This window comes from Acipenser ruthenus, unplaced genomic scaffold (genome assembly GCF_902713425.1).
Source record: "Acipenser ruthenus unplaced genomic scaffold, fAciRut3.2 maternal haplotype, whole genome shotgun sequence".
NCBI lineage: Eukaryota > Metazoa > Chordata > Actinopteri > Acipenseriformes > Acipenseridae > Acipenser > Acipenser ruthenus.
In genome coordinates, this window is record NW_026707997.1 from 89735 (window position 1) to 113235 (window position 23501).

At 40.1% G+C, this 23501-nt stretch overlaps 2 protein-coding genes across 2 annotated transcripts in view; one reads left to right on the forward strand and one right to left on the reverse strand.

Moving 5' to 3' along the window:
- The window catches only part of LOC117434040 (vacuolar protein sorting-associated protein 52 homolog), a 42317-nt gene extending 36410 nt beyond the window's left edge, over positions 1-5907 (reverse strand). Inside the window, exon 1 of the mRNA XM_059019617.1 lies at positions 5587-5907. Within this exon, the coding sequence (XP_058875600.1) occupies positions 5587-5688 (102 nt within the window). The 5' untranslated portion in view covers positions 5689-5907. The remainder of the gene's footprint in view (positions 1-5586) is intronic.
- A 1548-nt stretch (positions 5908-7455) lies between these two features.
- On the forward strand, positions 7456-22151 carry LOC117433761 (small ribosomal subunit protein uS13). Its single transcript, XM_034909499.2, has 6 exons — positions 7456-7569; positions 12464-12562; positions 13944-14030; positions 15545-15646; positions 21294-21385; positions 22020-22151. Exons 1-6 carry the CDS (start codon positions 7567-7569, stop codon positions 22093-22095), a joined length of 459 nt encoding a protein of 152 aa, XP_034765390.1. The 5' UTR covers positions 7456-7566; the 3' UTR covers positions 22096-22151.
- Positions 22152-23501: the final 1350 nt, after the last annotated feature.

Below are 23501 nucleotides of genomic sequence, written 5' to 3' on the forward strand. Positions count from 1 at the left end.
AGTGCTCTCTCCATTCTTTCCCCATTCTCCATATGCTTGCTCTTAACATCGGCTTTGCACAAACTGAGCTCTGCTGGCTATTCTGCACACCAACAAGCCACAAGGATGAGAGACCTTTGACAGCTCCAGCCTGCCAGCTGACATGCTGAGAGGAGCCACTGACTGTGTCCAACTTCCAACTAAAAGGAAGCTTCATGCTTGCACCCTGCTGGACATTTCTACCAACTATTGAAAAAGACCAACTCCAGGAATTCATTTATTTGAGGAAATCACCTAGAATAGGAAAACTAAACCTCATTCTTTGGACTTTGCAAAATCTTTGGAACCACGAGGAGTGAACAACTTTGTTACGAGACAGTTTTAAACCTATTTCTAAATACAAGTTTGGTAACTATATGATGAGTAATTGAATTTCTTGCTGCACAGAACTTCTGTAACATTGAAATAAACAAGTAATTTTACTTTTAAGCTGATTTGTATGATCTTTATTTTTGGATGTAAAGCACGGTTAAGATATGCAACCTATTAAGTTAATAGGGAATATTGTTGAAAATATTAAAATTAGCTATACAACAAACACAAAAAGGATATATTGAAGATATATTAATCTTGGTATTTTAATTGCATTTCTTTACATTGATAAAAGTTACATAATATTTTCTTGAGAGAAACTATAATTAATTTACATACTAACCTATGCAGTTAATATCCGCTACACTTTCCTCAACGCAAGTGCTGGCCTTTGGCTGTTTAAAAACACAACTTGGCTGCTTTTTTGCTGGTTGCTTCCACAATGTGGTGGGGCGTTACAAAACAAAAACAATCCGACAGCGCGGAGCATAATGCAGTTTTATTTATAAGAACATAAGAAAGTTTACAAACGAGAGGAGGCCATTCAGCCCATCTTGCTCGTTTGGTTGTTAGTAGCTTATTGATCCCAGAATCTCATCAAGCAGCTTCTTGAAGGATCCCAGGGTGTCAGCTTCAACAACATTACTGGGGAGTTGGTTCCAGACCCTCACAATTCTCTGTGTAAAAAAGTGCCTCCTATTTTCTGTTCTGAATGCCCCGTTATCTAATCTCCATTTGTGACCCCTGGTCCTTGTTTCTTTTTTCAGGTCAAAAAAGTCCCCTGGGTCGACATTGTCTATACCTTTTAGGATTTTGAATGCTTGAATCAGATCACCGCGTCTTCTTTGTTCAAGACTGAATAGATTCAAATCTTTTAGCCTGTCTGAATACGACATGCCTTTTAAACCCGGGATAATTCTGGTTGCTCTTCTTTGCACTCTTTCTAGAGCAGCAATATCATTCATTTTTGTAATGAGGTGACCAGAACTGAACACAACATTCTAGGTGAGGTCTTACTAATGCATTGTAAAGTTTTAACATTGCTTCCCTTGATTTAAATTCAACACTTCTCACAATATATCCGAGCATCTTGGTTGCCTTTAACAATAACAATCTGATTGAACACAAGTGCTGGAAGTCCAGAGGTGCTGTATTACCACCAGCAGAATACAGTAACCCCAGGTTCATGCAGCAGCTGTGATAGTGACCAAACATGTGTGAGTAGTGTTGTTTAAAAAACGTGCTTAAAATTAAACGTTACATTCATGACATTTAGAACAAGAACAACAAAAACTCAAAATACGCTTACGTTTTCTTTGTGAACTCCAATAAACCCATGATGTTTCTCGCCAGTCAAATCTTGGGTGTCTAAATAAAGTTTTGTTAACACAAACAGATTTGTATCGTTTGTTGCATCTTCTTTAACAGATATATTTGGTTACATTGTTTATCTTCAGAAGGATAATTTAATTGCAAAGCAGCTTACCCAGTTACATGACAAGCTGGTAATATCTCTTGACTTCAGCCAAAGAAGTAATGACTAAAGCTAAGATTTACAATTTTAGAAAAGCAAACTATGAAGGTATGAAACAGAGACTAACAGAAGTAGATTGGAGTAAAACAGAGAAAACATCCACAGAAAAAGGATGGCTGTTTTTTTAAAATGTAGTACTAGAGGCACAAAACAATTACATCCCAAAAGTAGACAAATCTAAATCTAAAACAGAATGGCCAAAATGGTTTAATAGATCAATTAAAAAAATATATTCAGCGAGAAAAGGCACTTTACAGAGCGTTTAAAAGGGACCAAAAACAAAGTACACAGAAAGAGTACTTGGAACTGCAAACACAAGTCAAAAAGGAAGTTAGAAAGGCCAGGAGAGAGATAGAAATGAACATTTCTAAGGGGGCTAAAACCAATTAAAAAATGTTTTTCCAATATTATAACAGCAAGAGAACATTCAAAGAGGAGGTTAAATGTCTAAGAGACACAAATGGCAAAATCATAGACGAAGAAAAAAAAAATAGCAAATATATTAAATGATTACTTTTCACAGGTTTTTACAAAGGAGGACACGGACAACATGCCCCACATGTCGACCTGTTCCTATCCAGTTTTAAATAACTTTAGCATAACAGAGGCAGAAGTGTTAAAGGGACTAGGAGCTCTTAAAATAAACAAATCCCCTGGGCCAGATGAGATCCTCCCAATAGTACTCAAAGAAATGAAAGAAGTTATTTACAAACCGCTAACCAAGATCATGCAACAGTCTCTTGACACAGGGGTTGTACCGACAGACTGGAAAATAGCAAACGTAATACTGATCTACAAAAAGGGAGACAAAACCGAACCAGGTAACTACAGACCAATAAGCCTGACTTCTATTATATGTAAACTTATGGAAACTATAATAAGATCCAAAACGGAAAATTACCTATATGGTAACAGTATCCTGGCAGACAGTCAGCTGGTTTTAGGAAAGGGAGATCATGCCTAACTAACCTGTTTGATTTTTTTGAGGATGCAACATCGACAATGGATGATTGCAAAGCATATGACATGGTTTATTTAGATTTCCAGAAAGCTTTTGACAAAGTCCCGCATAAAAGATTAATTCTCAAACTGAAAGCAGTAGGGATTCCAAGAAATGCATGCACATGGATTAGGGAGTGGTTAACATGTAGAAAACAGAAAGTACTGATTAGAGGAGAAACCTCAAAATGGAGCGAGGTAACCAGTGGTGTACCACAGGGATCAGTATTAGGTCCTCTGCTATTCCTAATCTACATTAATGATTTAGATTCTGGTATAGTAAGCAAACTTGTTAAATTTGCAGACGACACAAAAATAGGAGGAGTGGCAAACACTGATGCAGCAGCAAAGGTCATTCAAAATGATCTAGACAGCATTCAGAACTGGGCAGACACATGGCAAATGACATTTAATAGAGAAATGTGTAGATACTGCATACAGGCAATATAAATGTGCATTATAAATATCATATGGGAGATACTGAAATTGAAGAAGGAATCTATGAAAGAGACCTAGGAGTTTATGTTGACTCAGAAATGTCTTCATCTAGACAATGTGGGGAAGCTATAAAAAGGCCAACAAGATGCTCGGATATATTGTGAGAAGTGTTGAATTTAAATCAAGGGAAGTAATGTTAAAACTTCACAATGCATTAGTAAGACCTCATATAGAATATTGTGTTCAGTTCGGGTCACCTCGTTACAAAAAGGATATTGCTGCTCTAGAAAGAGTGCAAAGAAGAGCAACCAGAATGATCCCGGGTTTAAAAGGCATGTCGTATGCAGACAGGCTAAAAGAATTGAATCTATTCAGTCTTGAACAAAGAAGACTATGCGTCGATCTGATTCAAACATTCAAAATCCTAAAAAGTATAGACAATGTCGACCCAGGGGACTTTTTTGACCTGAAAAAAGAAACAAGGACCAGGGGTCACAAATGGAGATTAGATAAAGGGGCATTCAGAACAGAAACTAGGAGGCACTTTTTTACACAGAGAATTGTGAGGGTCTGGAACCAACTCCCCAGTAATGTTGTTGAAGCTGACATCTTGGGATCCTTCAAGAAGCTGCTTGATGAGATTCTGGGATCAATAAGCTACTAACAACCAAACAAGCAAGATGGGCTGAATGGCCTCCTCTCGTTTGTAAACTTTCTTATGTTCTTATGTTCTAAGAAGCAGGCACGGTAATTTAAGATGTTGCCATATTGAAAAACACTAATGCAGCGTGGGTTTTGTACTAAAGCAGGGTCAGCTGCTGCAGGGGAAACTGAGTATTTCTCAAACTGCTCATTTTAAGAACGGTGACAGCAGAGCGCATGTAAATACTTTGGACTGTAATTAGGACGTGTACTCCTGAGGGGGAAAAAAAAACATTTAAGGAATTAAAAATGAAATGTACTGCTGCTTACTTGATTGCAGTAGTGTTTCTCTTGCAACAAAAAGTTGAAAATTGTTTGAGCTCCTGTAAAAAACCTGAATCGCACAAGTCGCCGAGCAATTTGTGTTTCCCGTCCTGTGAGTTGCTTCACCATTCTGTTAAATGTTGTGCTTGTCTTGAATATTGATCCTGTACATGCATTCATAATTAATCTAGAGCTGCTGCTGCATTTTTTTAACATGTGTAGGGGTGCTGTGTTAATCTAGTTTGACAGTTTATTAACATTAGTTTGTCTGTTACTTTATTATTCTAGTTTATTAATATAAGCTTGCCTATTGCTTTTCTCTTACTTGTTCTGTTCATTTCATGTGTTGATGCACGTGCGTCATGACAATGCATATTTATTGATTGATTAATTGATTCTGGTGGTCATTTGTGTTTAATGTACTATGCCCTGTATTTCACTGTATTTAATGTATTATGCATTGTTCCTCACTATCTTGTAAAGCGCTTTGTGATGGTGGTCCACTATGAAAGGCGCTATATAAAATAAATATTGCTTGGCTTGCTTCCCGAGGGGGGTTCTCTTAGCCGGAGACTACTGTACTAACATAAGTTTAGACAACTTAAGACTTTAGTGTCTTAAGTTGTTGTATTTTAAGCAGCTGAATATGGTAGCAACTAATCTGAATCAATAGCTAGTTGTTATTTAGTTAAACTGTGTTTTTCTTCTGTGGCTTTACTTGCTTTGTAGATGTGGACCTTTCAAGTGGGAGATATTTGTCACTGAAACGTATGGTGATTATATTATCATGTCTATATTATTATCATTTTGATTACGAATGCTTTATTATTATTATTATTATTATTATTATTTATAAAGAACGTGAACTCTATGTGGTAGAGGTGTAACTCTGCCAAGACTTCGAAAAAAACAAAAACAACAAAAAATAAATTATATAAATAAGTAAACAACTTTGTACAATTCGCTCAGTACAGTCACTACACAAACCATTCCTAACACAGATATTAACCGCACACACCCTCTCCTACCCCTCACAGCATTCATTTACATTTCTGACAGACATGAACGACATTATAGTTTCAGAACTATTATTCTCGAAACCCAATACACGCACCGACAGGGCTGTTGCAATGCTATTAAAATCATCGCTTTATTTTTTAGTGTATACTGAAAAAGATGAATGTTAGGTGCTTGTATAGTTGTAGTGATAGTAATCGTTAACTTGTACTGAATATATGTCTCGCTACATACATACGACTAGCTAGCAGCTTCAGATATCGTGTACCTGGCAGACATACCTCGTCCTGTAAAGATGCCATGACTCCTGCGCCAGTGTTTTCATTATTAGTATCATTTAGAGGAGAAGCAAAACCCACTGCCGCCGCCATTGTTGTCAACATCCGGGTAAGCACCTGATGCTGCTAGAGCAAAGATGACGTATCTCACTTCACCCCTCCCTCGCCTCGGCTTGTTCGCTGTTTCTATCGTTTCATCGTGCAGTTTATTTTTCGTGACAACATGCGAGATATATAAAATATATATAATCCAGGGTCTCGTAGCGGTGGCGAATTGTTCCCTAATGCTAATCTGGAAAAGACAGCTGAGAAGACTACCATTCCCAGTGGGCTTTGCGGTAGTACGTGCCTCCCGTAATCACGTGCGTCCACGTTATTCATATTGAAACATGTGAACCTTGTGTACATTGTATTGTATTGGTTTTATTTTTAAATTTACCATGCACAAATAACACATTTTACACAGCCAGAATATAAATATACATTTGCAATTCTATATAAAGTATTGTATTATTATTATACAATACTAATACACATTACATAATATATATTATGTGTGTAATATATATATATATATATATATATATATATATATATATATATATATATATATATATATATATATATATCGAATGTAGAGTTTAAAATAAAAAGGGTTTAAATAAAATATAAAATACATTTGTATTGTTCATCTTAAAAACAATATCTCAAACCCAGCACAGTTCAGTACTATGTGCCAGTACAATATCTCAAAGCCAGCACAGTTCAGTACTATGTGCCAGTACAATATCTCAAACCCAGCACAGTTCAGTACTATGTGCCAGTACAATATCTCAAAGCCAGCACAGTTCAGTACTATGTGCCAGTACAATATCTCAAACCCAGCACAGTTCAGTACTATGTGCCAGTACAATACCTCAAAGCCAGCACAGTTCAGTACTATGTGCCAGTACAATATCTCAAAGCCAGCACAGTTCAGTACTGTGTGCCAGTACAATATCTCAAACCCAGCACAGTTCAGTACGATGTGCCAGTACAATATCTCAAAGCCAGCACAGTTCAGTACTATGTGCCAGTACAATATCTCAAAGCCAGCACAGTTCAGTACTGTGTGCCAGTACAATATCTCAAACCCAGCACAGTTCAGTACGATGTGCCAGTACAATATCTCAAAGCCAGCACAGTTCAGTACTGTGTGCCAGTACAATATCTCAAACCCAGCACAGTTCAGTACTGTGTGCCAGTACAATATCTCAAACCCAGCACAGTTCAGTACGATGTGCCAGTACAATATCTCAAAGCCAGCACAGTTCAGTACTATGTGCCAGTACAATATCTCAAACCCAGCACAGTTCAGTACTATGTGCCAGTACAATATCTCAAACCCAGCACAGTTCAGTACTATGTGCCAGTACAATACCTCAAACCCAGCACGGTTCAGTACTATGTGCCAGTACAATATCTCAAAGCCAGCACAGTTCAGTACTATGTGCCAGTACAATATCTCAAACCCAGCACAGTTCAGTACTATGTGCCAGTACAATATCTCAAAGCCAGCACAGTTCAGTACTGTGTGCCAGTACAATATCTCAAAGCCAGCACGGTTCAGTTCGGTACTACGTGCTAGTACAATATATCATTCAATTGATACTGTACTCTATTTTCTGTTGAGCATAGTCTTAAAGGATTGAAAGAAGGAAATGTTTTATTAAGATTGTCCAGCCCAACAAAGGTGGTAGAACTATCCAGATAATTCTACTAACTAACTACTAGTCAATGCTAGAATGAATAACACAAAGAACAGTTAGCCGTTTAATGTATATAATATCAAATGCGGTGTTACTTTAAAAAAGGAATATTATATAGATTATGCTTTTTTCCCCCCGTCGGACGAGTTTTGAACGGAAGTCGCCCCCTCTCGTATGTGTTAAAGTCTCGCGAGAACGTCTTCACTTCCTCTTTTAGACGGGACAGGCAGGAAAGATGGTGAGGAATTTTTCGCTGGTGAAAAAAGCTACTGAAATTAATCTGTAAACATCGCAGTTAAAACTGGACAGGGCGCCACAGAAACCTGTAAACGGGCCACCGAAGGGATACACTTAATGGACTAGTCCGTTATTGATGGAACAAGATGCGGGTTATTGTTGAAAGCGTTACCTCCTACGCGCGGAGCTGTTTTGTTTTCCAGTTTAAGTGCAGTCGCCTTGTGTGTTTAAAGTGAAATGAATGTCATGTGTCTGTGCAAAGTAATGAGCTACTTTAATTGCATGTAATAATGAGCGCAAACAGTGGTGCACGTTGATGGCTTGTTTGATACGACAGTGCAACAATCTGACACGTTAAAAGGCCGCGAAGTTCTCACGCCATGTGTCTGTACAGAGCTCTGTCTGCAGCTATAATACACGAGCGATGTGTTTCACTCATTAATGCGCTGTGCTGTGTGTGGCATTTACACTGAAGTGGTTATTTCGGCAACGGCATCTGTTCTGCTGTTGTATCGCTTCCTCTCGGTATGTATGTATGTTAGACATTCTAGCTTTTCGTTTATCCCTCATGAGATGTCCTGTTACCTCAATACTGGTTGTGTTTGTATAGTGCGAGTGCATGCGGTAGCATTTCGATATCTCGTGTTTAAAACGAGAATCAAGTGACTGTGTTTGGATTGAATGTGGCCGCTGCTGTACGAGGGAAGATGCGCGGCCACGACTCTCGATACCGAGCTCTGTGTTTGTACCGGTGTATTCTCATTTGATAGTCGTGTTGTAGACTCTCGAGGTGATATTGAGCTCTGTGTTTGTACCGGTGTATTCTCATTTGATAGTCGTGTTGTAGACTCTCGAGGTGATATTGAGCTCTGTGTTTGTACCGGTGTTTTCTCATTTGATAGTCGTGTTGTAGACTCTCGAGGTGATATTGAGCTCTGTGTTTGTACCGGTGTATTCTCATTTGATAGTCGTGTTGTAGACTCTCGAGGTGATATTGAGCTCTGTGTTTGTACCGGTGTATTCTCATTTGATAGTCGTGTTGTAGACTCTCGAGGTGATATTGAGCTCTGTGTTTGTACCGGTGTATTCTCATTTGATAGTCGTGTTGTAGACTCTCGAGGTGATATTGAGCTCTGTGTTTGTACCGGTGTATTCTCATTTGATAGTCGTGTTGTAGACTCTCGAGGTGATATTGAGCTCTGTGTTTGTACCGGTGTATTCTCATTTGATAGTCGTGTTGTAGACTCTCGAGGTGATATTGAGCTCTGTGTTTGTACCGGTGTATTCTCATTTGATAGTCGTGTTGTAGACTCTCGAGGTGATTCTGAGCTCTGTGTTTGTACCGGTGTATTCTCATTTGATAGTCGTGTTGTAGACTCTCGAGGTGATATTGAACTCTGTGTTTGTACCGGTGTATTCTCATTTGATAGTCGTGTTGTAGACTCTCGAGGTGATATTGAGCTCTGTGTTTGTACCGGTGTATTCTCATTTGATAGTCGTGTTGTAGACTCTCGAGGTGATATTGAGCTCTGTGTTTGTACCGGTGTATTCTCATTTGATAGTCGTGTTGTAGACTCTCGAGGTGATATTGAGCTCTGTGTTTGTACCGGTGTATTCTCATTTGATAGTCGTGTTGTAGACTCTCGAGGTGATATTGAACTCTGTGTTTGTACCGGTGTATTCTCATTTGATAGTCGTGTTGTAGACTCTCGAGGTGATTCTGAGCTCTGTGTTTGTACCGGTGTATTCTCATTTGATAGTCGTGTTGTAGACTCTCGAGGTGATATTGAGCTCTGTGTTTGTACCGGTGTATTCTCATTTGATAGTCGTGTTGTAGACTCTCGAGGTGATTCTGAGCTCTGTGTTTGTACCGGTGTATTCTCATTTGATAGTCGTGTTGTAGACTCTCGAGGTGATATTGAGCTCTGTGTTTGTACCGGTGTATTCTCATTTGATAGTCGTGTTGTAGACTCTCGAGGTGATTCTGAGCTCTGTCTTTGTACCGGTGTATTCTCATTTGATAGTCGTGTTGTAGACTCTCGAGGTGATATTGAGCTCTGTGTTTGTACCGGTGTATTCTCATTTGATAGTCGTGTTGTAGACTCTCGAGGTGATATTGAGCTCTGTGTTTGTACCGGTGTATTCTCATTTGATAGTCGTGTTGTAGACTCTCGAGGTGATATTGAGCTCTGTGTTTGTACCGGTGTATTCTCATTTGATAGTCGTGTTGTAGACTCTCGAGGTGATTCTGAGCTCTGTGTTTGTACCGGTGTATTCTCATTTGATAGTCGTGTTGTAGACTCTCGAGGTGATATTGAGCTCTGTGTTTGTACCGGTGTATTCTCATTTGATAGTCGTGTTGTAGACTCTCGAGGTGATATTGAGCTCTGTGTTTGTACCGGTGTATTCTCATTTGATAGTCGTGTTGTAGACTCTCGAGGTGATATTGAGCTCTGTGTTTGTACCGGTGTATTCTCATTTGATAGTCGTGTTGTAGACTCTCGAGGTGATATTGAACTCTGTGTTTGTACCGGTGTATTCTCATTTGATAGTCGTGTTGTAGACTCTCGAGGTGATATTGAACTCTGTGTTTGTACCGGTGTATTCTCATTTGATAGTCGTGTTGTAGACTCTCGAGGTGATTCTGAGCTCTGTGTTTGTACCGGTGTATTCTCATTTGATAGTCGTGTTGTAGACTCTCGAGGTGATATTGAGCTCTGTGTTTGTACCGGTGTATTCTCATTTGATAGTCGTGTTGTAGACTCTCGAGGTGATATTGAGCTCTGTGTTTGTACCGGTGTATTCTCATTTGATAGTCGTGTTGTAGACTCTCGAGGTGATATTGAGCTCTGTGTTTGTACCGGTGTATTCTCATTTGATAGTCGTGTTGTAGACTCTCGAGGTGATATTGAGCTCTGTGTTTGTACCGGTGTATTCTCATTTGATAGTCGTGTTGTAGACTCTCGAGGTGATATTGAGCTCTGTGTTTGTACCGGTGTATTCTCATTTGATAGTCGTGTTGTAGACTCTCGAGGTGATATTGAGCTCTGTGTTTGTACCGGTGTATTCTCATTTGATAGTCGTGTTGTAGACTCTCGAGGTGATATTGAGCTCTGTGTTTGTACCGGTGTATTCTCATTTGATAGTCGTGTTGTAGACTCTCGAGGTGATATTGAGCTCTGTGTTTGTACCGGTGTATTCTCATTTGATAGTCGTGTTGTAGACTCTCGAGGTGATATTGAGCTCTGTGTTTGTACCGGTGTATTCTCATTTGATAGTCGTGTTGTAGACTCTCGAGGTGATATTGAGCTCTGTGTTTGTACCGGTGTATTCTCATTTGATAGTCGTGTTGTAGACTCTCGAGGTGATATTGAGCTCTGTGTTTGTACCGGTGTATTCTCATTTGATAGTCGTGTTGTAGACTCTCGAGGTGATATTGAGCTCTGTGTTTGTACCGGTGTATTCTCATTTGATAGTCGTGTTGTAGACTCTCGAGGTGATATTGAGCTCTGTGTTTGTACCGGTGTATTCTCATTTGATAGTCGTGTTGTAGACTCTCGAGGTGATATTGAGCTCTGTGTTTGTACCGGTGTATTCTCATTTGATAGTCGTGTTGTAGACTCTCGAGGTGATATTGAGCTCTGTGTTTGTACCGGTGTATTCTCATTTGATAGTCGTGTTGTAGACTCTCGAGGTGATATTGAGCTCTGTGTTTGTACCGGTGTATTCTCATTTGATAGTCGTGTTGTAGACTCTCGAGGTGATATTGAGCTCTGTGTTTGTACCGGTGTATTCTCATTTGATAGTCGTGTTGTAGACTCTCGAGGTGATATTGAGCTCTGTGTTTGTACCGGTGTATTCTCATTTGATAGTCGTGTTGTAGACTCTCGAGGTGATATTGAGCTCTGTGTTTGTACCGGTGTATTCTCATTTGATAGTCGTGTTGTAGACTCTCGAGGTGATATTGAGCTCTGTGTTTGTACCGGTGTATTCTCATTTGATAGTTGTGTTGTAGACTCTCGAGGTGATTCTGAGCTCTGTGTTTGTACCGGTGTATTCACATTTGATAGTCGTGTTGTAGACTCTCGAGGTGATTCTGAGCTCTGTCTTTGTACCGGTGTATTCTCATTTGATAGTCGTGTTGTAGACTCTCGAGGTGATATTGAGCTCTGTGTTTGTACCGGTGTATTCTCATTTGATAGTCGTGTTGTAGACTCTCGAGGTGATATTGAGCTCTGTGTTTGTACCGGTGTATTCTCATTTGATAGTCGTGTTGTACGACTCGTTAATGTTCTTACGACGTTTTAAACTGAGTGTGTAGTGCATGTATTTAATTTATGGCTTGTGAAGTTTAAATATCAACGTATAACTGAACAGAACGTGGAATAGATTCGGAATTGTGTATTGTAAAGCTGTCCTGTTTGGATCTACAGTGTACATGGCCAGAAAGATAACTAACATTCCCTACACTAATTATTCAGCAACTTCATCTTGGAATTAGTCGTTTTGCTTTTGTTAGTTGTCAAAGAAACTGAAGTACTGAGTACAATTTGAGGAACAACATTATCCAGGAGATTTTTTTTTTTTTTAACTGGACAAATGAAATCAAATTGAGAAGCTTCTTTAGGATTATTAGAGTTTTAATTCTGAAGTATGTCAGTAAATCGAGTCTGATTTCAGTGATTGGTTCAGGTCTCACATTGGGAGCTCCAGTTTACACACTGAATACACTGAAGGCCCACTGGAACATCAGGAATGGCTCGGGATGGCTCTGTTATGAGTTTAAAAGGATGACCAGGCTGTGAGATGCATAAACTCGTTTCATATGGTACTGTGTTGATCTGTTTGCAGTTCCCTGTCAGTAACCCTCCTTTCTCTCTCCTTTTTCTCTGCAGTCACTCGTAATCCCAGAAAAGTTCCAGCACATTCTCCGTGTTCTCAACACCAACATAGATGGGCGACGCAAAATCGCCTTCGCCATCACCGCCATCAAGGTAGTGAAACACAGTGCTGTTCAGTTTGACACCACTATAAAATGGTGTCTGTGTTAGCTGAGTGCATTCTTCCAGTTTATTTTCATTAAAGCTACAGAGGGACAGTGTCCTGTTCAGATGTACAAGTCAATGTAATTCCATTAGAATTTAACCACCATAAAGCCACAAACACAGTATAATTGATTGGCCAAAAGTTTTGCACATCTACAATTTTAGAATTGAGCCAATTTAAAAAAATAAATAAATAAAAAAAAACTATATAAACTTAATTTTAAACCTTTTTTATTTAACATCACATAATCAAAGAAACTACAAAATGATATTGTGAAAGTACTGGAAGCAATAATAATACAGTAGCCTCTGACTAAGAACCTCCCTCGGAAAACAAGCGAAGTGTTCAACAAGGTAGTTAGCCACCAGACACAATACGAGTTGATCAATAAATATGTATTACTTGTCATGACGCACGTGCCTCAACATATGAAATGAACTGAACAAGTAAAAGCAAAACAGGCATTGTTAATAAACTAATAATAAAGTAACAGACAAACTAACAACACGGTCAAAAAGCTTAAATCACATGTACTTTGAAATTAGCTGGCGGGTGTGTTTCTATCACGATGGCAGATGCAAAAATAATGGCTGTTACTGAGGGTTAGCTTAACATTAATAAACTAAATGTACACAGCACCCCTACACGTTACAAAATGCAGCAGCAATATACAAGACATGCACATTATTTAACAGAATGGAGAAGTAACTCACCAGAACGGGAAACAAATTGCTCGGCGACTGACTGATTCAGGTTTTTATCAGGAGCTCGAACAATTAGCAATTTTTTGTAGAAACAGCGGTGCGTTTCGCTGTTTGTTTACATGCCATTTTGTAGAGATGAGGTGCACTCGTGGAAATCAGAATACAAAACAAGTCAATGAGATGAAGGCGGTTCTGGAAAGATTTAATAAACCAGTCAGTGTGATGACAAGTCAACATTTGAAAAGACTGAATAAACCATTTGAATTTAAGTTTGATATATCAGGTTACAAAACAGTACTGTATCCGTTGTGAACAAATCGCTATCAGTGCCAAGGAGGTCTTCTTTTAAGCGAAGTTCCTGTTCTTTTCGCCCGAAGCATTTACAATGGGGAAAATCAGTTTCACCACAAGGGTGTTGCCTTAGGAGAAGTGTTCTCTTAGGAGGTGTTCCTATACACGGAGACTACTGTACTGTTAGAAACCAACTTCCATTGGAGTAGAAAAATATATACAACGACTATACAAGGGGGTTGAAGGGCAATTGTCAATGTGTCTGAGATACTTGTCTAATATATGATGTTGTGTGGGTTCAGTATTTAACCCTGTGTTTCCTCCTCTCTTTCAGGGTGTGGGAAGGCGTTACGCTCATGTGGTGCTGAGGAAGGCCGATATTGACCTGAGCAAGCGAGCCGGAGAACTGAGTGAGGATGAGGTGAGACGGGGAGGGAGGGGAGATGAGAGCTGAGTGAGGATGAGGTGAGACGGGGAGGGAGGGGAGATGAGAGCTGAGAGAGGATGAGGTGAGACGGGGAGGGAGGGGAGATGAGAGCTGAGTGAGGATGAGGTGAGACGGGGGGGAGGGGAGATGAGAGCTGAGAGAGGATGAGGTGAGACGGGGAGGGAGGGGAGGTGAGAGCTGAGTGAGGATGAGGTGAGACGGGGAGGGAGGGGAGGTGAGAGCTGAGTGAGGATGAGGTGAGATGCGGAGGGAGGGGAGATGAGAGCCGAGTGAGGATGAGGTGAGACGGGGGGGGGGGAGGGGAGATGAGAGCTGAGTGAGGATGAGGTGAGACGGGGGGGAGGGGAGATGAGAGCTGAGTGAGGATGAGGTGAGACGGGGAGGGAGGGGAGGTGAGAGCTGAGTGAGGATGAGGTGAGACGGGGAGGGAGGGGAGATGAGAGCTGAGTGAGGATGAGGTGAGATGCGGAGGGAGGGGAGATGAGAGCTGAGTGAGGATGAGGTGAGACAGGGAGGGAGGGGAGATGAGAGCTGAGTGAGGATGAGGTGAGACGGGGAGGGAGGGGAGATGAGAGCTGAGTGAGGATGAGGTGAGACGGGGAGGGAGGGGAGATGAGAGCTGAGTGAGGATGAGGTGAGACGGGGAGGGAGGGGAGATGAGAGCTGAGTGAGGATGAGGTGAGACGGGGAGGGAGGGGAGATGAGAGCTGAGTGAGGATGAGGTGAGACAGGGAAGGGAGATGAGAGCTGAGTGAGGTGAGGATGAGGATTAGCTGGATAATTGTAGCATGTTTTGGGGTCATGGAATGCAGGGCTCTAGATTAACTGCGGCCATGCAGCAATGCCCCTCCAAATGTACTGCATTCCTTTGAATTTAAGACACCCTCGAATTTAAGACACAGCCCAAATTTCCCACCCTCAATTTGAGGAAAAAATAACAGATAAATATGTATTTCCAAAGATCCAGCCTCAGTTCAAATTGAAAGTGGCTGCCTGTATGTCATGGATGATTTGAGATCGGGCAGTAACGTTTCTTCATCTTTTTTTCGGCAGTGTCACGTTGCTCATTGTGCACTTGGAGTCACATTTTTTGTTGCCTATTTTAATACCCGCATCACTGTACTCTAATTTAAGATGCAGGACATTTGAGAAGAAGAAAATGGTTTAGAAAGTGCGTCTTAAATTCGAAGGGATATGGAGTGTGTGTGTGTAGATAGAAAGAGATAAACCTGTATATACCAGCACTAAAGACTGTTTCCCAACTTACTGCAAAGTAGGGGTGCTATGTCCTGGGAAAATGTTTGTTAGATACCTTCCAGCAGCAAAACCACAGAAAGGAAGAAGACGGCAATAATCCCAAAGCACAAGTGTATTAATTGCAACATACTCTTCATCAGAGCGCTGTGCTAAATGTGTTTTACCAGGTTTACCAGCAGTACTGGGTCCGAAACAGCCTCTCACTCCCTCTCTCGTGTGTGTGTCTGCAGGTTGAGCGTGTAATCACGATCATGCAGAACCCCAGGCAGTACAAGATCCCCGACTGGTTCCTCAACAGACAGAAGGACGTGAAGGACGGCAAATACAGCCAGGTAACCCAACCCTGCCTCTCTCTTCCTCTGGGTTTCTCATTCCGATTCCTCTGCCTTGCAGGTCAAATGTCAGTAGATGCATCACGCTATTTTAGAAGTCCATTTCCTTTCATTTATTTTACCTGCCCTCAATCATATCGCACCACGCCCGGGACAGGAAGTTTTCCTGTTACACTTTGCCTAATTATATCTGTTTAGATTTACATTTTTTTTTTTTTTTAACAAAGCACCCTTGTAAACGCGCATACAGATGGGTCAGTCTCCTGTTTGCACATCGTTACTGAGCGACTAACTGTACTGTGTGCTGAGAAACTGACACTGACAGCACCAGAAGGGATGACAGGAAAAAATTCTCTCAGCTGTGTCACCTTGCCGACCATGAAGCTCCGCCTGAAATTCACACCGATGACACAGTGTAAAAAAAGTAATGTTTATTTTAGGCCCTGTCCACACTATGCCTTTAAACCGTATTAGTTGCATTTAAGACGGCTTAACCCTTTGCGGTCCATTTATTAACTGCGCGTCAGGCACGCCAGGTCTAATTAATTTTCACACGTGCAGTTAATTTTATACGCGCTGTTTAAAAGTATTTTTTTTCAGTCAAACGGGTTTAAATGGCCCTGCATATCAACAAAGCACTCACTAGGCATCTCCAGCCCCGCCCCACCCTTTCGTTCGCTATCGCTTTCACCTATGTAAGAAATAAATAATAATAATAATAGTCGTACATACCGATCAATCATCTCCTGATCACTCGCTTTATCACCAAACTCCTCAATAATGCGATCCAAGTCATTATTTTATTACTATAACATTTCAAAAAAGCTCTGCAAATGTCCGTGATAGTCTCTGTGCGCTGACGCACTATCTGCCAGCTTGTTTACTTATGACCGCCCCGTTATCTGATACCAGGGCCATGTATGACTATTCATGAGATACGCCTTTTTTTTTTTCTTTTGTATCGACTTGTCTCTGCTCCTGTCGCTCCCACTCGGCAACTGAATGGTTTTCTCGGCTTTTTCCGGAGAAAAAACGACTAAACACCTGTTTATTGCGTTGCTATAATGATGTCGGACCCAGTCCGACAAAGGACCTGAGAGGAATAATTGCAATGTCGGACCCAGTCCGACAATGGACCGCAAAGGGTTAAAAGTGCTAAATACGGTTTGCGTCCACACTACGCAGCATTTAATACCGTACTCGAGACCACCTCAGGAGGTATCTCGAGTCCGGTTCTAATTAGATCGCATCAGGTAGTGTGGTTTATCAGAAGTGTGGACGCTGTAATACCGAACTACATTTTTTTGTGTATCCTCCAATATCCCAAAATGTGTTGTGGTATGTTTGGTGAAATACTCAGAGCAGGCGCCTGAAGGACTTGCTATGAGTGTGCACTCCGCACTGGGTATTCATTTTTATGCTTCAAAAAAATCAGTCAGGACATCCCTGTTAAACTAGTGGGGAAAATAACAAAAACACAACGTTAAATTAGGCGACTGCAAAAATGAAATGCTGGATAAGGGCGTCTGCTAATAAATAAATAAATAAATAATAATAATAATAATAATAAGTAGGATCGGGGATGAACAAATCACATAATTTGTCAGCTCTGTTTGAAATAAAATTAAGAGGACCAGAATTAGGCTCAGGCAAGATATGAAGGTAAAAACAAAGATGGTTTTGTAATTAACAGCTTTTTCTCTGTTTAATTATAAAACAGAAGCCGCTCAATTTGTTTAAAGGGATTCACCTGATTAAAAATAAAACCTGAAAACTTCAAGCCCTACTTGTGTGTGTGTGTGTTCGGATTTACTTTTTCTGCAATACTTGTTATATTTCATTTATGCAATATGGACCTCTGTTAATAAGGGGGATAACACATTATTTTAAAATAAAATACAGTGCATGGTGGGATACTGTCGTATTAATTTCCACGGTTCGTTGCGCTGCTGGGAATTGTAACTGAACTATTCTAATGGTGTGTGGACGCATTAAGCCTGACTAAACATGAAACGGTACTTCAGTGTGAACGCTTTCAGCTGGATTAATTAGAGCGGTTTCGAGTACGGTTCTCCAGATCGGTTATGTAGTGTGGACAGGGCCTTATTGTACATTACATGTGTTGCTATTTACAAAAATCCTGGCTGGCTATGAATTACTATCTACAATAATTAACGTACACATGCAGTCTTCACTAAAGTCCCAATTTAAAGACAGTATGTTTCGCTGTAGCCCTTGGGATGAAATTGTTAGGTGGCTATTTCATTTTATTGTTTTAATTAGCAGTGGGAGAAAACTGCTTCAGCAAGTACAGTAGAATCTGCCAAAACTGATGGATGCTGAATCTACTATAGATGCTAATGAGAGCCTAACAAATACAAAAGAAAAACGAGGGAAACGCAGATCTTTTCACGAAAGCTGGGAGACTTTGTATAAATGGATTTTATATTTTTAAACGCTGCAATAACAGTTGTGCTTGTGAAGCATCCACAGTGTAATTTGACAGAACAGGTGATTTGTTTGCACTGTGCGGGACCTTATTTTCCCCCATTGGTGGTTGAGCCCCGGAGTGCTCACAGAATCACCGCCTGTGCACTTACCCGTTATTAAAGCCTGGTTTTCAAACAAACTGATCGCTTACCAGTACTGTATTGGTATAGAAATGTGTTTTAAAGTAATTTCAGCTTTCAATCACTTAAAATATGCTGCCGATAATGTAAACACCAAGCTACAGACAGCAAGTCCCAAGCTTTAAATGTGTTACTGTTTATAGATAAGAACTCAACTTTTATTATGAATATATTGTGTTATTATGTTTTAACCCTTTGCGGTCCATTTATTAATCGCGCGTCAGGCACGCCAGGTCTAATTAATTTTCACACGCGCAGTTAATTTTATACGCGCTGTTTAAAAGTGTTTTTTTTTCACAGTCAAATGGGTTTAAATGGCCCTGCATATCAACAAAGCACTCACTAGGCATCTCCAGCCCCGCCCCACCCTTTCGTTTGCTATAGCGATCAACTATGTAAGAAATAAATAATAATAATAATAGTCGTACATACCGATCGATCATCTCCTGATCACTCGTTTTATCACCAAACTCCTCAATAATGCGATCCAAGTCATTATTTTATTACTATAACATCTGAAAAAAGCTCTGCAAATGTCCATGATAGTCTCAGTGCGCTGATGCACTCAGCCAGCTTGTTTACTATGACCGCCCCGTTATCTGATACCTGATACCATGTATGACTATTCATGAGATACGCCTTTTTTTTTTTTTTTTTCCTCGATTTGTCTCGGCTCCTGTCGCTCCCACTCGGCAATTGAATGGTTTTCTTGGCTTTTTCCGGAGAAAAAACGACTAAACACCCGTTTATTGCGTTGCTATAATGATGTCGGACCCAGTCCGACAAAGGACCTGTGAGGAATAATTGCAATGTCGGACCCAGTCCGACAATGGACCGCAAAGGGTTAAGCAACATACTACGATAATGTTCACTATGGTAATTGTTTGTTTATTAGTTTTCATTTTTGTTTCTGTAAAATGACTACACTTACTTCAAAAGATGCAACGTGTTTCAATAAATTCAAACGATAAACTTCACATCCCGCGCAGAGGGAGAACACAAATGTAAAACGTCATTCAGTGGGGTTGGCATTTCAGGGGAGATGAAGGGAGGTTGCAGTTCAGAGTGTCTGTTTTCTAAGCATTATTTGTGAATGCGTATTCACCACTGCTACACCCATAGCATTTAACGCAAGACTGAACGTGAGAGTATATGTGTAGATTTGTTTTAAGTACTCGCGCAGAGGACTCCTGAGACAGACATCATCTAGTCCTCATCAGATTGAATTCACCTCGGGCAAGCGGGAGTTTCTAACCCTGTATATACAGTTAGTCAAAGGTTTACAACGGAAATTTATAATTTCTAGAAATTTCTCAAAGAATTTAGGAAAAATCTTTTGTAGCAAAAGTTTTGCTTTTGAGATGAGGAAAATACAAAAGTATTCATACCCTTTGATGGTATGATAGTATTGTCTACAAGGTGCTAGAAATTAATGATAATGCAGAACCTAATTCTAGAAAATGCTAGATTGTAGGTGAACATTCTTAGAGTATAAAAGGGTTGAGCATAGGATGATTGCTGTCATTACCAATAAGTCAATGTGGGAAAATGTAGAGAGCTATCTGAAGACTTTAGGCAGAAAATTAATTATTTATTGTCGTAAAACCTGGAGAAGGATACAAGAAGATTTCCAAGCATTTGAGTATCCCAATTTCAACTATTGTTTCTATTATCAAGAAGTACAAGACTCATGGCACTGTCACAATGCTCCCTCAATCTGGAAGAAAGAAGGTTCTTTCACCAAGAACAAGAATAAGAATTATGAGGAAGGTTAATAACAATCTGAGATTGACTGCCAAAGATATTCAAAGTGAATTGGCTGCAAGTGGGACTGGGGTTTCCATTTCAACCATACGTCGGGTATTGCATGGTGAAGGTCTCAATGGTCACAGGCCAAGTAAAAAGCCACTCTTAGGAAAACATCACAAGGACAATCGCTTAAAGTTTGCAAAATGGCATTTGAATGATGGATATGAGTCAGCCATGGTGTTCGTTTTCACTGGGAGAATAACACATTCACACTGGAGAAGTTCAGTGTCAGTCCGCACTGAGATTGTTGTGCCTGGTTGGATCCTGTAAGTGATCGCTTGGGTTCTTGATGTTGGGATTGTTAAAGGGGGGATCGTTATAGTGAAGTTTATATGTAGAAGCTTTTTGTAACTGCGTTCAATGTTTAGCCAAACTTTACTGGGCTGCTACTGTAGACAAAAGCAATGTAAATTGGTCAGTATCGTTGTATTCATTGAAGTATGTTTGTTTTACTGTGTTTGAGAATTAAAGGGATATATATTGAAGACTATAGTTTTGGTTTGAAGTTTAGAGGTGTGTATTTCTGAATGTGCTACACTTCCGCAATTCAGAGTTTTCAGAAACTTGCATGGCTCTCTAGAAATCTACCCGGAGTGTTTCATCATAGGAAGTACAAACGTAGCGAGAAAAAAGCAACAAAACCTGTGTGTGTCCAACAGGCAAAGTGGAACAGGAAAGCTGGTTGCTCCTCGGACAACCTCGCTGGGCGATATGAATTCCACACTCCTGAGATTTCACTGAGTTGTATTCTTGTAACCTTCCAAAAGTATTACAATAGTACATGTCCAGAGAGTAAACGGACTACAGCAGTAATAGACTTTAATTTCAGTGAAATAGAACATTGTCTGAGTTATACTGACAGCAGACAAAAATAGATTCTGAATGCTTTACTGGAAACCCTATTCTCAGTATTATGTTGAATGAAATGGTCGCTGGATATTTTTAAAGCAAGAACATTTGAAGTGTAAACCATAAAAGGTTAGTCTTCATATTGCATTGGAATATGCACTCACTGAAGCTGGGTAAGACCGTAGCACTCTCCCTACACCCATTGTATGCAATGCTGTTACATAAAGTCTGAGCCTCTACTCTGGGGTCTGGACTTGAAACTTGAAGTTCAATGACTGACTAGAAATATCTTCAGTAAATGTATAAAGTTTATAGTTCTGGATGATGGGTTGAGTTTGTTCTCTCTCTCTGTCTCTCAGGTACTGGCGAACGGTCTGGATAACAAGCTGCGTGAGGATCTGGAGAGACTGAAGAAGATCAGGGCTCACAGGGGCCTGCGCCACTTCTGGGGGTAAGAGACCAATAAACCCTGTTGCACACAATGTCTGCCGTCAATACCATTGTTGAGGATTTCATACAACAGCTGTTTGGAGTCACATGAGCTACCAAGCTGAGTGGAGCTGCTGGTGCTACTTGGTATAGCAGCTTAACTAAGGATTACAGTTCATGAAGCATACAGACCTTCGTCTTGAATTGTATACTGATCCTGTTTAGTATCAATAATTGTCAAGTGCAAACTCTGACATTCTTTGTTATGTTTTCAAATAGTTTCCTTTTATTAAAGGACATTGTACTATTTGGGTAAATGTCACAAAGACTGACAGTGACCACAGTCGGTCCTCAAGCAGAATGACTGATATCAGTGTGAAGTCAGACACACAAGCTGCACGTAACTTCCTATGATAAATGGGACCCTTTAATTCTCATAGCTCGAACTGGAGGAGCTTCCTAAATCACACAAGAATCTCGCAAACCTAAAACGGTGTGGTATTCCAGTAGAAAATTAAGATGTGTGAAGATTATTTAATTTAATTTCAATTATTTTTTTTAAAACAAGCTTTATTCAGTTAAGCAAGTTATTCAGTTAAGAATACAATTAGTCAGTGTGTTAAAGAAATGTACTTCCCCTCTCTCCCTCTCCGCAGCCTGCGTGTGCGCGGTCAGCACACCAAGACCACTGGCAGGAGAGGCCGCACTGTCGGTGTGTCCAAGAAGAAGTAACCCTCTCTCCCCTCCGCCCACGACACCGTTTCAATAAAGTCTAGAAAAAAAATGAACTTTTGTGTTTTATTTTCTTTAATGCACGAACATGTCTGTCACTCCCTCTGCATGGTGAACACGAGGACTGCCTGGATCTTCAATCTTTAATGAATTGCTCCTAGCCTCCTATAAACTTGCCAGTCCCTGGGCTTTCATTGGAGAAAAAAAACAAACTGACACAGAATATGGATCTGTATAAGGAAATGCTTTTTCATTTTTTTATTGTATTTTCTGAAAGGCACAAAATCCTGTGTAATACAAAAGCACAATTTTGGTGCACTTCTAGTTGCATACTTCCAGTTTTTCAAATTTGGATCCCTTTTGCCACGATCAGGCTGAGCACTGAGCTTGGTCTAATTTGGAGGGGTCGGGTGTTCAAGCCAATGTTCTTGGTGATTTATCATGATAGTGTTTTTTTTTGTGGTGTTGGTGCAGCAGACAAAACAGTTTCTTTGTTTGTTTCCTATACCTTTAGTTTTAGAACTTTTAAGTTAAAGTTGAGGTATGTACTAGACTATACACAAAAAATTATTAAAACCATTAGAAAAAGTTGACAAATTGTGCAGTCTCTTATAATTCTAAACTCCATAAATAAAGTTTTCCTTTTATGCACCTTGATTGTTCACAAGTCCATAAACAAAGGAATGCAGTCATCTTGACAGTTCATTTCAGGTCAACATGACTTCAAGCCAGGCTATCTTTATCTAAATGTATTTATCTAAATGCTTTAAGTCTGAGAAACAAAATGTTAGAACTTGAAGCTACTGCACTAACAAGTAACTACGATGTGATAGGTGTTACAGAAACTTGGGTGTCAGAGTGATGGAGACGAATATAATATTAGTGGGTACACACTGTATAGGAAAGACAGGCAGGACAGAAGAGGCGGAGGGGTAGTGCTATGCATAAGAAATAGTCTTGAAGCCCAGGTGTTAAATCAGGACAAAGAAAACAATGCAGAATCTATATGGGTCAGAATAATGGACACAAATTCAAAGGGCATAATAATAGGAGCATGCTATAGACCGCCAAATTCAGACGCTGAGCAAAATAATCTTATAGAATGACATTCGAAATGCATGTAGAAAAGGAGAAGCCATACTAATGAGGGATTTAAACTTCCCCCGTATAAAATGGGAAAACCTGATGGGGAGCACGATGGACGAAATTGAAATGGTGGAAATGACAAATGACTGCTTCCTAACGCAATTTGTCAATAATGAAGACAGAATAACTAAAACAGAGGTCAGAGAGCCATTGGCAAACTCAGACCACAACATAGTCTCATTTGAAATATTTTTTAAAACCCCAAAAGTAATGACTAAAGCTAAGGTTTACAATTTTAGAAAAGCAAACTATGAAACCGA